This window comes from Colius striatus, chromosome 3 (genome assembly GCF_028858725.1).
Source record: "Colius striatus isolate bColStr4 chromosome 3, bColStr4.1.hap1, whole genome shotgun sequence".
Classification (NCBI taxonomy): Eukaryota; Metazoa; Chordata; class Aves; order Coliiformes; family Coliidae; genus Colius; species Colius striatus.
In genome coordinates, this window is record NC_084761.1 from 7,952,219 (window position 1) to 7,968,514 (window position 16,296).

Here is a 16,296-nt window from a genome sequence, read left to right on the forward strand (position 1 = left end):
TTTAGGGAAAGAGGTTCTTATATCTATAGTTTGGTAACAGCCCTTTTAAGGGATAAATTTGGGCAGGGAAATAACTACAGACATTGTTGTTACAGTTGCTACAAAAAATACATTGTTAAATTTGAAGATGTTAACATTAGTTACCTCCTGTTGGGAAACAAGCACAAGTGACACACATTTCTTTGTCCTTTCTGTTCCATATACATTATTCTGGAAAAATATTGTACAGTATTGTGCAAAACTAATGTTTGGCAAAGTGCAAAGTTATGCTCATTATGCTGGTGCCTAATCAAAATTGTTGAAAAGTCATCTAGGTTTTGGCAAGGGCTACATGTGGGTAGGTTAGCCATGCTATTGAACTACTGCCCTGAATATCACCTCAGGCATTATTCTGTTCAAAGTAACTAAATGTGTTCTCTCCTGTAAACCTGTATCTCTTAATTGTAATACATACATAAATAAAAATAGTAAAGGTATTATAAATAACTGCACAATGAGGTTTTATGCTTCAAGAGGCGCTATGCTGCCTTTTGAGTCACAGAAACAGAGCTCCCAAAGATTTCTCTCCTAGAAGATTTAGGCTCTGATCTGTACAAATTTGCACACAGCTAGTCCCAGCCTGAATTAATCATTGAAAGGCTGAAGTTTTCCATAAGAAAATGCTGACTGTTAAAAACTTCAAAATTAGGATTTAGTCTATATTAAGTCCAACAACTGAAATCTTTAAGACACTTTCTTTTTCCACAGTTTGACACATGTGACCATTACTTGCATTTTTCACAGTGCTAATTAACAGCTGTCCCCACAATGATCTTTATTTTTTCCTCCTATCTTCTTCCATAAAAATCTTTTGTTTTCTTCTTACCACATAGATGAAAACAAAAATGAAGTGGTTTCATTTTTTGTTTCATTTTCAGAAATTACTGCTATCCATAAAACATGTAGCATTTGGTTATTTACCATCTTTGACAACAGATCTCACCACATACTCAATCAAGGTGAGAGAAAAACATTGGATCTAGTTTCCATGCGCAGAGTGTTGTCTGCAACTTCCATTACTGAAGTGAAAGCAGTGCATAAGCAGACCTATGAAAGCATTTACTGAAGCACATCCGTTCTTAAAAAAAGCCCAACCAAACCTCTGCCAATGTATTTTAAGGCATTCACAGCAAAAAAAATCTACTACAATTTCTTCCTCCATCCTACCAAAAAACTCTCCATTCTGGCCCATTCAAGTGGCTATGCTTCCCCCAGTCCTACAGCTTAGGGATCCCAATTCTCATGCAAAAAATGTCTCCTCAGAAACACCTCAAAAACCCTCAGAATTTAGGACACCCACACACAGCTTCACTGTAACACGAGGACCAGAAATTAACACATCTGCAACTGACAAAAGCTGGTCAGGACCGGGTTAGAGGAACAGTAACAATACACTCTAAATACTAAAAGTTACTACCTTTTCCCACCATTCATGCTTCTCACCTCTCTCACAAACTGCATGTTTGTAAGTTTGTATTACTATTTATTACTAACGTTTTCTCCTGGTCAGTTAGCTTCTCGGGAGTATTTCCTGTGAATTTGCACAAGTAAGACAACAGATGTTACCCAGACCCGCATCAGTCAGTGCCGTGACCCACTGTCACACTCAAGGGCAGGCTTTAGGATTTAAAATGACGAAAAAAAAATCACTTCTTGGGGGCTTTGGGAACCCAAACCAGGAGCGGGGTGTGGTGATGCTGAGCTCTTACCCCGCACTGCGGGACCAGAGAGGCCAAAGTCACCTGTGCCTCGCCATTCCACAGCCCGACCAGGGAGAACCAAAGGCTGAGAAAGGGACCTGGGGTCAAGGCCACGTCCGACTGAGCTGGCAGTGGAGAGGCAAGGACCCCCCGAGCAAGCTCTGCCCGCGCCAGCCCCAACAGTGCCCCACAGACCCGGCGGCCCCACCGAGCGCGCCCTGGTAACGGAGAGGACCCCGCTTGAGCCTTCCACTCACCACTCATGGTGGCCGCGGGGCTCAGACCCTCTGTCCGCCGGACCCGATCACCCTCCTCCCGCACAGCCCAAGCCCAGAACACACGCTCCGCCCCGGAACTCCGCTCCGACGCCCCGGAAGGTAAATACCACTCCGAGCCGCTGCGGCGGGCCCGCTGAGCGACAGAGAGCTCGGCTGTGCCTGCGGTGTCGGCCCCAACCAGCCTGCGCGGCCTCGCCTCCCCTCACGGGCGCCAGACGCGAGCGCCCACAGGTCCTGGGGGAACGTCGCGAAGCTGGAGCTCGGGCCCGGGCTCTGCCCCTGGCCCGGAGGGGTTGTGCTGTACCGCCGCGTGCTTCCCGTGTGGGACCCTCCGCCTCAAGAACGGGGCTGGCGGATAGCCCGTCCTGTGGGGAAGCGAGGAAATGCCGGGCAAAGAAAGGATGAGGAAAACGGCGATGAAATGTGCTGTACTGTCACATACGCTGTGTAAGCTAGAAGTCCTGAAAGGTCCACATGTCAAAAGATAAGGTATTGAAGTTGGGAAACCTCCAGTACTAACAAAATGACAAAGTTAATTAAAGTTATTTTCGTAAATAGAAATAGTTGTAGACTCATTTTAAGGCATCATCTTGCTGGTTTATAGTTGCACCCTGTCTCAATACAGTGCTCTGTATTTGTCACATCCTGCTCCACGCTACTGTGGAGCAACAGGGCATAACCTATTATTTAAGAGTTCCTAGATAAAGTAATAATCAATCTAATAGCCTTATAGGCCTATTTCAGAGGTTTTTGCTATGTGTGGCCAGACATAGCTAACTCGTAACTGACCCAAAATTTGTGGTCACTCTCCTAAAGATGCTGATGGTTCACAAATTTTATGCAATATTTTATTAGTCTGAAAACATTTTAATTGATTATTCATGCAGGAACCTGAAAATTATCTACAAACAATGTTGTCACTTCTGCAGTTTACCAGGAATAAAACTGTCCTAATATTAGGAAAATAACAATGCTTGGGTGGCAGGGTGACAAAAATGTATTCCTACACGGTAGCCTAGCATGACTATATCTAATCGTCAGTCCTTGTACTTGTAACAAGAGTAAGTAAAGAATTAGAAACACAGAAACCTGAAAGACACTTGGCACTTAAAGGAAAACCTGCACCGTCAGGAAGTATGTTGGGATTGCAGGTATGGTGCTCCTCAGTGTGACCCAGCAATACTACCTGAACTGGGCGGGACTCCATACTCCACGGAGGTATTCATCATTACAACATTCCTAATTCCTGCATCATAGGAGCTATTAAATTATTCTTTACAAGACTGGGGATGTAACGTGGGTCTTCATTTCTGCTTCTTGGAACATTCCACGTGTAACATCAAGCAATTTTTGGCACAAGATCTGAGTCTGACATAAAACACTTGTTTATTGATAGGTTTGTATATTTCCAGCATAAGTAGAAACAGTCTCTAAGGGCAGAAAATGCCATCCTCAGAAATTAAAAATTCCCATAACTAGTTTAGTATCTGAGAATAATGTGGAAATACCTGATGAAAGAGATACTAGGATTAGAAATAATATTATAATATTAATGAATTCTCAATGGAAGATCTAGGATAATGTACTGAGCTTATCCACTAACAGAAACTACTAAAATTAATATCTATATTGGAATAATTCATTTATTATTATGCAGTAAAAATACATTTCACTCATAGTCACCCAGAATATAGTTGCAATAATCAAAAGACTTTGTGGTAACTAGAACAGTAGCTCCTTCTTCTGTAGCTGGTAATGGAAATGAAGTTTCACAGCCGTTCTGAGGTTTTACCAAGCCACAGTCACAGCAAGTGCATTCTTCCACTGAATACATTAATGTTTCACTTTGAAGCAAGTCTCTAATTCCTTCTATAGTCACATCACTTTCAGTATTAGCCTTGAGAATATTATTCAGCTCAACAGAAGAGTCTGTAAATACGCAGAAGTTAATTTAGTACATACATCATGCTATACCAGTCATGCAGTTATTAAAGATCCACATTTCACTATGTTCCTAACCTTAGTGAAAGTTTTAAGATATAATGAAAGTGTTAAGATGTAGTTCTATATGATAATCTTTTGTTCCATGACAATATATCTCCCCATACTTCAGGAAAAGCATTTAAGTAATGTAACACATTTCTACTAATAAATTAGTAGAAATGGCTGAACAGTCCACAAGGATTAGTATTTGTAACATGTAAAAAAAAATTCTTTCCACCTTCCTCAAATATACCACATTCTTATTCTCCTTTTAGTTAAGTAAAAATATTTACTGTCTTATAAAAGGGAAAGCTATTACTGAATGTGTATCCTCTACCTACATAGAATTCCTTTTGCAGTTAGTGAGAGCAAGATTAAACTCCCATAAAGATCTTTTGCTATTGAGGGTTCATAAATGATTTCTCAAACACCAGCAAGTAATACATGTATTAACATGCAACAAAATAATCCTGACATGATCCAGAACCTACAAAGAGAGATGGCTGCTTTTACAAACTAGCATCTGGATATTTTGTTCCCCAATGACTTCATTGACAGAGACTGAGTAATATAAAACAATACAACGAAGACAGCAACATCTGGAATATAAATTATATGTGCAATTTATACATGGTAAGATTAGCTAAAATATACAATGATCTAAAATTATTTTATAAAGAATATGCTTTATTTACCTGTGCTTTTCAGTTTTTCTTTTAGTTGATTGAGGTGCTTCCATTTAAACAAGACCATTAAGGTGAACAGAGTGAACATTAAAATTACTCCTGAGCCCAGACAAATCCAAAGGACTCCACTTGAATCAATACCTCAAGAAATTAAAACATGCATTAAATTAATTGTAAACAATAACCAACAAACAGTAAACATGTCCAACACATAACACTTCTTCTAAAACAGAGGAACAATTTCTATTTCTATAGAGTGACTGCTCAAGTACTGCCTGAGAGATTTAAAAACTTACTCAACACAAATACTCATACAGGACACACTGCATACATCTTAAGTATTTTTCGAGCTCATATATCCTGGTAAATTTTTTCTATGTTATACATTTATATGCAAAATACAACAGGAAAATGCCAAGCATAGCCACAAAAGATTAAAGAAATATTACTTACTCTTATCACAGTAGTTTTCACATGAAGGTGGTGGTGTACTAGAACATCGAAGATGACAAGGCTTACAAGAGAGCAGCAAATTATCATAGTATTCATTTTTAGGGCAATGTGCCATTAGGGTCAGTAATTACGAAACTGGAAAAAAGACAGAAATTGTAAAGGAGAGAGGATCATCCACAAAGGGCTTTTCAGGTCTCAGTTTTAGCAAATCTAAGAACAGCTAGCAATAATGACTTCACCTCAATCACAGCTCCACTTCATGTTAAATAAAAAGGATTTAACTCTCAGGCCCCCAAGGAATTACTGTTCCTTTTTTGGCAATTCACAATTGTAGAAAAACTGAACAGCTGCACTGAGATAATTTTCAACGTTAGTTCTGTCTCAAACAGAAAATGGTTATTTTTAGAAGACATTTCTTGAACAGGTGCTAAACATTACAAACTGTAGAAAAATAAGGTGATCTCCAAACAGGAGTTCATCCTAATTGTCTTGAAATTTGTGGGCATCTTTATGGATGGGCCACAGTAATTATGTTTTCCTGTGTGAAGCAAGTTATGCAATGCTTTTTGTTCTTTTTTTCACAGGCCAAAAAGCATAAGATGAAAAAAGTAGAGGCAGTAGGCATAGCAGTAAGAAGATAGGAGCAGTTTCTAGGTTTGCCACTGACTTTCTGCGACTTCAAACAACTTCCTTCGTACCTGTTTCCCCGTATGGACAATAACATTTAGAACACAGAAATTATCAAAGAATTAGATTTTGTAAATGAATGTTTTTTTCTGATTTTAAATGAGATCTTGTTAAAGTACAGATTCAACAATTAGTTCATAATGATGTGGTACAAAATACATCCAAGACTTTCAGTTACAATGGAAAGACAAAATCTGGAGATTCAGTCACTGGGATATTGCTCCTCAGCTCCAAAACATTTTTTTTTTATCTGTTTGGTTTGATTGTCTTTTTTGATTGGTTTACTTTGGGGGTTTTAGCCAATTTGTTTTGCTTATAGGAATAGATGTATGAGAAATGTGATAAGATTGTAATAAGATTACATTCTAGTTGTGAAAGAAGAGTTATATGAGTATTTTAAAGGTCCCTTCCAACCCTACCATTCTATGTTTCTATGATTCTATGACTTTATAATTTTGATTCAAAACATTTCCCCTTATTTTTCTATAATGCAGAACGGTCACTGTACTAAAACTGCAGTACCCAGCATGGAAAGATAGGTAGGCCATAGATTTCATCCTTGTGGTACAGTGTACATGACAGCTCCTTCCCAGGCAGGTGATGGGGCACACCAAGCATGCAGGGATATGTCTGTGCATATGTAGTGAGTGCACCATTTCTGCAAATGCATTTGGTCTTCTCCCAGAGTGAAAAAAGCTTCAGTAATAGACTGCCACAATGAAAATAATTTACACAGATGACTTGTATCTTTATTTTAAAGTCAACCAGGAATATCTAGCAAGTTGCAATAACTGCCTCTATCCAGTATCACTGCCACAGATAGATTAGAATTACAGGCTTATTTATAGTTAAAATTCTCCTTGACATACTTCAGTTAATTGCCTTTCTGTCTACAGAAAGAGAAAAGATAATACTGCATAGGGAATTGTAATTTCATGCTACATTAGTATGTATGAGACTTATTTTCTCACAAAAGGCACCATGTGGGAATACAGAAACTGTTTTTAGTGGAATGGTCTAACAAAGCAATCTGTATTCTAGTCTCTAGCAGATGGAACTGCTTGTTGCAGCATCTGCCCTTGTTTCAATAGGCCAGGTGCACAGCTGTAGGCTTTTGTCCATATTCAAGATTAGTGGATAAGGAGGAATTGACCAAATCTAATTTAGGCATAAGGAAAGAAAACGTGAATACACATCATGGGTGATGCCACCAGGAGTCGATGCTGGTGCTGAAGTCATAACACTGTTCTTACGCACTTCATACATTCACACTCACCTAACTTACCACTAGAATGCCATTCCTGTTTCTGATGAAGCATCATTTGGTAGCTTAAGCACAGAGTGATTGGAGGTTTTGCTTTTACATTGCCGTTTAACATCTTCAGCTATGGAGAGAACAATCATGTTCTCAACTGTGATCTGAAGAAGGCAGATACTTGTGAAAGTATCTTCATGGTATCCACAGGTATGGCAAGCGAATTTTAGGACAGACAAGCTGGGTCCAATGCTTTAATCTTTTAGCAGTATAACTCCATTGACTTCGGCGAAATGCTCTGTAATTTCATTTAAATAGAATATTTTCCTGTGCCACAACTTCCCATTGTTCTTTCATTTTTTATATTCATCTCTATAACTTGCACTAAGACTTCTTATAATTTTAGAAAGGACCCGGTTGACTAAATCTGTAACAGTTTTCTGCAGCATCTGCTGCAGAAGTACAGTCTTTTACTGTAGCAAAACTCCTTATGAAATCAACAGCTCTCAAATTCCAAAACTTTCAAACCACGTCATAGCTGCTGAGTGCTTCTGACGTTACTTTAGTACTCTAGGAAAATCACGTGTGCACTATAACAGATAAATGTACCACTTCCTTAATCAACTTCACATGGGTTTTTTCCAGTTGTACTAGAGGGAAGGACTCCATTTCAGCTGCTTTCATTACAGTTTCTTGCCTTTTTTTTTAATGTAAGATAATTTTTTACTGAATTGTGTATGTATATTTATTTTGAATATTAGCTTTTTTCAACAAAGTAGTTTTGCTAAATATGTAGGTTTGTAGCATTTTGGTATTAATTCACAGCTTCACAAAAAAGAGACAGAAGTTCAGATTAAGTATATTTGCTGGGAGACAGCAAAACACTGTTGTTAAATAGCATGTAGAAATCCCAAGTAGGCAACAGAGATACTATTAAGCTTGAACAATTGCAGAATCACACAGAATCACAGAATCTTAAGGGTTAGAAGGGACCTCGAAAGACCATCTAGTTCAACCCCCCTGCCAGAGCAGGACCTCCTGGAGCAGGTCACAATGGAACTCATCCAGGTGGGTTTTGAATGTCTCCAGAGAGGGAACAATGGTAATGAATAAGCTCCTTCAAGTTCAATGTTGTTATCATGAGGAAAGAAACCTTGAAATGCTTGCTAGCGACAGGTTCTGTTAAATACAACAGCTTTATGTGACACTTCAGGTCTTCTTCAGAACTTATTTTAAGGGAGTGATTCTAAGGGGAAGTCTGTGACTTCTCCCACATGCACCCACAATTTGTGTCACTGACCAAAGAGTGAAAAAAACAATGTTTGGCACTGTAGAAGTCAATGTATGTAGTTCATTTCCTGTTGGAAAAAAAACCCAAGAAAACAAACAGGCCTAAACCAAAAGTGGACGCAGCTATTTGCAGGGTATCTTCAAAGGTATTGGCTGAGGAGGTATCTTTCTTTGGAAAATGTTAGTCTAGCTTTCCTGCATACCTCCATTGGTTATATTCATCCACTTCATGGGAATAGAACAAAATAATTGTACTAAAAATCACTAGGTGCTTTCAATTAAAATTTTTTAACCCATGTAAAGTATGAGTTCATAGAATCATAGAATACCAGGGTGGAAAGGACCTCAAGGATAATCTGGTCCAACCTTTCTTGGCAAAAGCATGGTGTAGACAAGATGGTCCAGCACCCTATCTAGATGAATCTTTATAGTGTGCAATGGTAGGGAAGCCACCACTACCCTGGGGAGATTATTCCAATGGATGATTATTCTTACTGTGAACATTTTTCCTCTGGTGTATAGTTGGAATCTCCCCAGGAGTCATTTGTACCCATGATCCCTCATCAATTCCATGTGACTCCTTATAAAAAGTCTTTTTTGTGGCCATACTTCAAATACTGGAGCACAGTGACACAAGGTCTTCCCTAAGCCTTCATGTCTCAAGGCTGAACAAACCCAGTTCTCTCAGCCTTTCCTCATATGACAGGCTTCCCAGGCCTTTGATCATCTTTGGGGCCCTTCTCTGGACCCTCTCAAGCCTCTCCACATCAGTGAGGTATGAGATTCAAAGTTTGAAACTCATGTGATTAAATCAGCATTGCTTTTCTCAGATTAAGAGGCTCACATTTGTGGAAAAGTAACTGAAGTCTCGATGTGTTCAGTATAAAGGACCCATAGCTGCTGGTCTTACTTAGGGTGTCACTGGTAAAACAAAGCACTTCAGAGGGGAAGTATAAGCAAGAATTTGATGGTACCTTTGTGTTGTACCTTTTATGGAAAATATGAAGAGCACAGCACAGAAAAGTAGTGTTAATAGACTATAAACCCTTTGGGGAAAGAAGATACCTTTTGATTTGTCTGACATTTCACATGTGCCAGAATTGTTATGTAACTACAAAGGGCAATGCATAAAACAATAATTGTGCAAGAAAGTTTAGGTTAAGCTAATACATGTTAGAATGCCAGTAACATTTTCTCTTGGTACAATAGTTTTTACAGAATGTAAATTTAATTTTTTTCTTCATCTCTTACTGTACGCACTTATATTTTGTGTTGGAAAAATAATCTCCCACATGTTACTATTTTAGTGACTTTGCAGATGGACAAAACAAACTAAAACTAATCAGTGGTATAATGCCAACAGGACTAATGGAGTTACAACAAAAATATGTGTGCATGAACACTTATTAATAACCTGAAGTGCCTGGCACACACTAAACTCTAACAGGAATTGTTCTTCTAATAATTCTAATCAAATTCTCTAGCCATGCAGTGTTTGTGGACAAGTTTAGGTAACACACAATTACTCTATTTCAAATTCCCATGTTCTCCTCTCTCTCAAAACAGGATAGAAATTGTAATTGATTTAGCCATCTCTATTCCAGAATAATTGGCCATGCAAATTGCCTTCTCTGGAATAAAAATACTGGCACAGAATAATTCTGGAGTAATTAGTCCTATTTAGAAGCAAGCTCACTGTTTCATTCTCACAATTTCGTAATGAGGCTGCTTTTTTTCTGCAACAATAACATTTTAACTAGCTATAGAAGAGAAGCTTTAAAAATCCCATAACACTGTTAGTCTTTCTTCATAGCAATAATGCCATTTTGCTTTAGCCATTGGCAAAACTAAAATCTAAAGGGATCTTTAATGGACAAAATGCTCCCTCAAATGGAATTGTGGAGAATTAACAGCAGGGAAAGAAAGCACATGAAAATCTCACATGGAACTAGTTTTCTATCCCCACCTCCCTGGAGACGGTCCTACAGCCTGAAACATAACTGTTATAAGACTATTACCACATGTATAAGGCAGGAGATCTGGCCTAGATATGCTATGGAACACAATAGTGGACATGGCAGCTCTGAGCTTCTCCACGTTGGCGTGTCACTGCAGTAAGAAAGGGTGTGAATAAACAGCATGCTACATACCCTGCATTAACATCTTGTATTGATATTTTCAGTGCTAAGTTCAACATTTTCATTATCTCACAAAAACACTCTTCATTAAGATAGTCTAGGAAAATTATATGAGGTACAGCTGAATACTGCTTGATAGTGGGGACTCACTTTGTGCAGCTACAGACTGTAAGCCCACTATAAATACTAACCACCTTTTCTGCATTTTCGTACTTCCATAGCAAGCTATGAGACTGAAAATTTGATGTCATCCAGAACTACATCTGTTACCTGTCTCCCACAGCTTACAGACAGTGGAAGAACTCCTCCTGAGAATGTCACTTAAAAGTTACCACTATTGCTCAGTCAACTCTGCATACCAGCCCCTGAGATTCTCAAACTTGTTTTGGGTCACCGGGAGAAAAACTATCCTCTGTTTCCATTTATCACTTCCAATGAATCTATGTATCTTAGGCTTGTAAGATTTATTGTCTACTTCCAACAGATTTATAAGTGAAAATAAATTTACTCTAAAGAAGCAGAAGGCTAATTTCCTAATAAAACTGTTGCTAATCAAGACAAAAGCATAAAAACAGTAGAAGAGAGGTCTAGGTATTACTTAACGGACTTCTTTTCAGCTGCTTCAGTATCTTAACTGACATGATGCCTCCTCCCACCAGTCCTACATATGGCTTTCAGAGCTCTAAAACCACACAATCTCTGCCTCTCTTCAGACCAGATTCCCTCCTGTCTCTAACCTTTCCAATCCTAACTCAGTCACTGTATGCATCATTCAAGTGATCTCATTCTTCCTTTCCTTGGATATGTGTTCTTTGCTTAGCACATTCCTTCCCCATTAAGAAATCCTTCTGCTATTTACAGCATTTTCAAGTGTCCTAAGGATTCTCCACAACGTGCACATCTAAACCCTCATCTTTGTTTATTTTGAGCTTCGATACACATAAACAAATAACTATTTCATAGCAAAACTACTCACCTGAACCAGCCTCCCCCTACTATTTATCAGTATGGAGGCTCATGGTATCAAAAGCACAACAGAAGGAGTAAACTGCAATGACTGTGCTTTCCAAGAGAGGCATCTTGAACAATGAACTAGCTGGTATCCAACTTAAAGATTTTTCAAACCTGAACAACAGGCTAGCTAAGCAGCAGGTGATGCAGCAGAGAACCCTGAGGCTCCAAGTCACCTGGAAAAAAAAATGGATAGCACTTGTAAAAAAGACAAACTTTCAGTCTCTATTTCTAGAGCTACACAAGCAAGAGAAAGAGAGGTCTTGTCTACATAAACAAGAAATCTTGGAAAATAATAAGCTGAGCATATAAAGTATTTGAGATGTAAGGAGACAAAATTACAAACTGGCACTCTTGTGTGTGGATCCAGGTATTTCTTTCTCTATCTAAAGTAAAACCCGTTAATTTTATGCCCTTTTTGAAGCCAGCAGTATGTACCTTAACTGCTCCAAAGGAAAGGCTTTTACTCTAGACTGGAGACCTCAAAAAGAAGAATCCAGCTCATCACCAACCCACAACGTGATGTCTAAAAGTTCAGTTAATAAATTCCTTTCTGGATGCCCCTTTGCAAGCTTGGAGCAATTCTGTAACTGGACTGTGGAAGAGAGTTTATGCTATGGTGCTACATTTGGAAAACTATAAAGACTTTCATTCAAATCTCCTCCAATTAAATAAATGTAAGACAACACAAATGAAGCAATTATGTGAGTGTCCAGCAGAGGGAGAGTAATAGGTCAGAAACACTTACTAAATAGCAGGGTAAGAACAAACAAATTAATGAACAGATGTTTCCAGATCAAGATACCTTAGTTTGGGCTATTTGTGGTCTTGTGCAAATACAAAAGCCTCTTTATGATTCACTTATGCTTTCAGGACACCAGCAAGCCTTAAGATAGACTTGGTTCTTGAAAAAAACATCATGCTGAAACACAGCATGTTCTGTAGTTCTCAGCTACATCTCCACAGAATACCTGGATAGAGAATTTTACAGAGTTTAAGAATGTTAACTTATAATCTCCTGGTACCTAATCAAACATAAACTAGTTCAGTATTTTCAGTTCTGTGTCAGGACTCATTAATATTATGAAAGGTATTTAAAAAAAACAACAAAACACAGCCTTCCTTCAAGAGAAGCATATTACTTGTACTGAGGTACAGCCTTAATGCATCTTTTCCACAAAAATCTTCTGCACTCTTTTAAAGCCACCTGCTTCTTTCAAGTGATGCTAAACTTAATTTCCAGAATATCCTTTGGGATTGTTCCTTCACATAAGCCTCAGAAAAAGAGCTATGCTTCTAGAATGGCATTTTCATAACTAAGCACAGTGTAACTCTTGTCTTTTCTTCCTCATAGGTAAATAAGTTGTTCCTTTGCCTTCATTTTCAAAAGGCCCATTCTGACTTCAAAGCAATTCTAAATAACAGGCTACTCATTTAAGTGCATAACTAGTGTATATATTTGAATACCTTTAAATCTGAGAGCATGGCTCATAGCATGTCAGTTGAATTCCAGCTGGCTGCCGTACCAGAATGGGAAGTCTTTCTTATTCCTTTCCTGCTTCTTGCAATCTCAGCCAAATGCTTTCTTTCCCATTTTGCAGCACCTCAAGTATTTATCTCATCTCAACACCCATAATCCACTCATAACCCAACACCCTTAAACCACTCTCCTTCCCTCTTAGACGGCTGCTATTTTATGGAATTTAATAAGCTTATCTCTTGGTGGTGAGCTGTTAACTGCTTGAAGCTGTTCACATTTTTGAAGCCTTCTAGTGAAATATATCTTTCTTTTCTGCTTCAGTTTGTGTAACGAAAACTTTGGTATTCTGTAGGTGTATATGTAGGGTGTAAAGTGCACGTGAGAACTTTGGATGAAAGTTACCACTAAAGTGCAGAATACTGTTCCTAATATTAGATGAATGAATACCTGCATTTTGTTGCTCTAGGATTGACTTATCACAGAGTGCACACTAGTGGTGATGTTACCTTGAGACAGTTTAATATGTAAATAGGTTGACCTCACTAAAAAGAAGTCCTCTTCCCCATCCTTGCTTTATATCAGCCCTGGCATTTGTCAAACACCTCAGTAAGAGTCAATTCATCTCAGTAACCCAGGAGGAAAAAGAAAGTGGACTGTTTTGTAGTTTAATGTAATGAGATAGACTAACTCAGTAAAGGGTCTAACAAGAGACGGAAGGCAGTACGAGGAGGGATAGAACTGCAGCTCTGGGGGAGACAGTTTCTTTGCACCATGGTCCTCACATGCTAACCCAGAGGTGGTCCAGCCTCTTCTTTCCTAAGCAGTGCTTTGGTAATTTAAGGCAGGTATGGTGTGATGATGGATTTATATGGATGGTCCTCAATCAGTACTTATTGAGAGCTGGTATACTTACTCTAAACATTTTGATGCAAAAGAGATTTAAACAAGAAAAGCTTTTATAATGCTTTAAAACCTCAAGAGAACATGGCCATTTACATTCCAGTAGGCATTTTGCCAGTAAAATTACCATGATTCCACTTAGGTTTTGAGTACCAGCTGTTCCTAAGTGGAAAAACAAACTACTGGCCTTGTTAAAAAATTAGTGTTTGAGTTTACACAATTCTGGGTGACACAGCCTGCAAAACAGGTTTGTACAGTCTGAAGGACATCTGGCAACTTCTGAAATTCTGTGGACTAATTGTTTATATTTTAGCAAGTGCCTAGGAATTAAGTACTTGTCAAAGAAAGAAGGAAGGAATGTTGGATAGCACAAGTAATTCTTTTCCCCTGAAATCAGTGTAATACGCACTTCTGTACCTCTGAGCAAATACTTCCTGCACCACGCCTCCCCCCTCAAAAAAAATCCCACATCAGTACCTTAGGAGCTGGCAGAATGAATCTATGTTTTTAAAACTTCAAGAAGCCTTTTTAAGGAATGCTAACATGTGCTTAAGTATTGCTGCCCATATGTTCTGTCTGCTGGTAATCTTAAGGTGAGTCTTAATTGCTCTGAAAACACATACCTGCCTCCAGTTAAGCCATGTAGGCTGTGTGAAGGCTCAAGCAAAAAAACCAGACTTGCAATGCAACATTTCAGTCATTATAAACCTGAGCTATTAAATGCTTATAGTGACAGTCAATTATGTACAATAACAAGCCTCTCTGTCAGCAGAATTCGTGAAGCTTGTTTTCTACTTGATTTTTATCTATTATTCAACAGTAGTAACCCATGAGTTCCTTCGTTCCAAATGGTGATAACTGTGTTTTCATACGAAATGTGTAAGACACCTTCAGGTTAACAAACGTTACTTAACAAGCCAAAGTTAGGATTAAAAAAAATACAACCAACAAAAAAACCCAACAACAAACTAAACAAATCTTTAGTAAGTGGAGTGTTCCTTACAACACCAGCTGCTTAGGGAATTTATCTCTTACTCCTGTAGCTTTACTTCCAACTGCTTTTTCCATTCCCCTGATTAAAAAAAAAAAAAAAAAGGATCATATCCTATTCCTGCTTCTATCCCAGACCTCACTGGGACAGCTTATGACTGTTTTTGCTGACAAACTTACTTTAACATTCTAAATATTACAACAGTAAGATAGGCAAGAGTATTCCTTAATAATACTCAACTTTGAACAATAAAGGCCCTAGCAATGCGTGTCTGAAAACCAGAAAGGAACTGTGCACTAGAGAATGACCAGAGTGGCTTTCCCAAGGTCCTCACAACTCATTTTTTAGCCTCTGGTGAGGGCAAGCTCTTGGAGCATGAAGGAAAGTCTTCCACTTAGCAGAGGGGCATAGTTTGGGGGGTTTTTTTCCCTTTCAAAATGGATTATCTGTGTGTTTGAGATTTTGGGGTTTTTTTCTTTAATTTTATAGGTACTAATCTGTGCACTAGTGTTTTCCTTCAATCTGATCAGTGGGAAGCACATTTTTCCATTAACACATGGGCATTAACTGCCATGTAGTATTTTCTGCTTCTCAAGATGTACATGTTACTGCTGATAAGCAGCCAGAAACTATCTGGTTGTTGGGTCAAGACTACATTACATAAATTCCACTTGAGAGTTTGTGTAGATCTCCAACCAAAACTGCACCAGATTTTGTACTGAATGGAGATCTTTACATTTTAGTTCTAAGCCCTACATTTTAGTTCTAAGCTTTCAAAACAACTCTGTAACCTGCCCTACAGTGTTCCAATATAAATAATGTTGTGGGTGACTCAGTCCTTGCATGTGAACACTGCAAGAAACTCCCTTTTCCCAAACACTTCTGCAGAACCTTCCAAGATGAAATTCTGCCACAGCCATGTGCAGCCTACTAACCAAAATCTACTGATTTTCCCTCAGTTCCTTCTCACGTCCTCCAAATGTTCTTAACTTCAACCAATGTTTTCTTGGTTTGGATTTAGTTCTTTTAACAAGTTCTTACCGGTCAAGGGCCTCAATACTTATTAAGTCCTACTGAATTTGGCTTAACTGGATTTTTTTTTAATGATAACTACCAAGTGAAAGTGTGCAGTGGAGCTGCCAAAATTGGAACTTTAAATGCATCCTGTCAACTTGGTGCAGGATGTGTACAGAAATGTTTGCTCTTGCCCCACGGGACAGGACGTGCGCTCCCAAATCTTCACGAGGGAGGCTTACTGACCCAGGACAAGTGCTGTCACTGCACTGCCACTCTGCACCTTGCTTTCTAGGAGTAGGTTGGTGCAATTTTGCATAGATAAAAGCTAAAACGAGCATGTCATCACCTGACACCTGCCGCTGAGTCCTTAACGGAGGCGGGAAATCCG

General features: G+C 38.7%; 2 protein-coding genes across 6 annotated transcripts in view; both read right to left on the reverse strand.

Annotated features, from left to right (window-relative positions):
• SNX29 (sorting nexin 29) overlaps positions 1 to 2,085 on the reverse strand; it is a 128,869-nt gene extending 126,784 nt beyond the window's left edge. For 2 of the 3 annotated variants that reach the window (XM_061993605.1, XM_061993608.1), the window contains exon 1: positions 1,997 to 2,079. In XM_061993605.1, coding sequence (XP_061849589.1) covers positions 1,997 to 2,003 — 7 coding nt within the window. In that variant the 5' untranslated portion in view covers positions 2,004 to 2,079. Of the gene's footprint in view, positions 1 to 1,996 lie in introns of all 3 variants that reach the window. The other variant, XM_061993607.1, reaches the window with a different exon arrangement.
• A 1,337-nt stretch (positions 2,086 to 3,422) lies between these two features.
• Positions 3,423 to 16,280, reverse strand: TNFRSF17 (TNF receptor superfamily member 17). 3 transcript variants are annotated; one of them, XM_061993507.1, is made up of 6 exons: positions 16,255 to 16,280; positions 12,326 to 12,491; positions 11,486 to 11,696; positions 5,140 to 5,274; positions 4,696 to 4,827; positions 3,423 to 3,946 (listed from the first exon to the last, which is right to left on the reverse strand). In XM_061993507.1, the coding sequence occupies exons 4-6, from the start codon at positions 5,252 to 5,254 to the stop codon at positions 3,687 to 3,689; spliced, it is 507 nt and encodes a 168-aa protein (XP_061849491.1). In that variant the 5' UTR covers positions 5,255 to 5,274; positions 11,486 to 11,696; positions 12,326 to 12,491; positions 16,255 to 16,280; the 3' UTR covers positions 3,423 to 3,686. The 3 variants fall into 3 exon arrangements, with proteins under 3 accessions (XP_061849491.1, XP_061849490.1, XP_010202914.2); XM_061993506.1 differs by lacking the exon at positions 16,255 to 16,280 and adding an exon at positions 12,988 to 13,064; XM_010204612.2 differs by lacking the exons at positions 11,486 to 11,696; positions 12,326 to 12,491; positions 16,255 to 16,280 and adding an exon at positions 5,379 to 5,502.
• Positions 16,281 to 16,296: the final 16 nt, after the last annotated feature.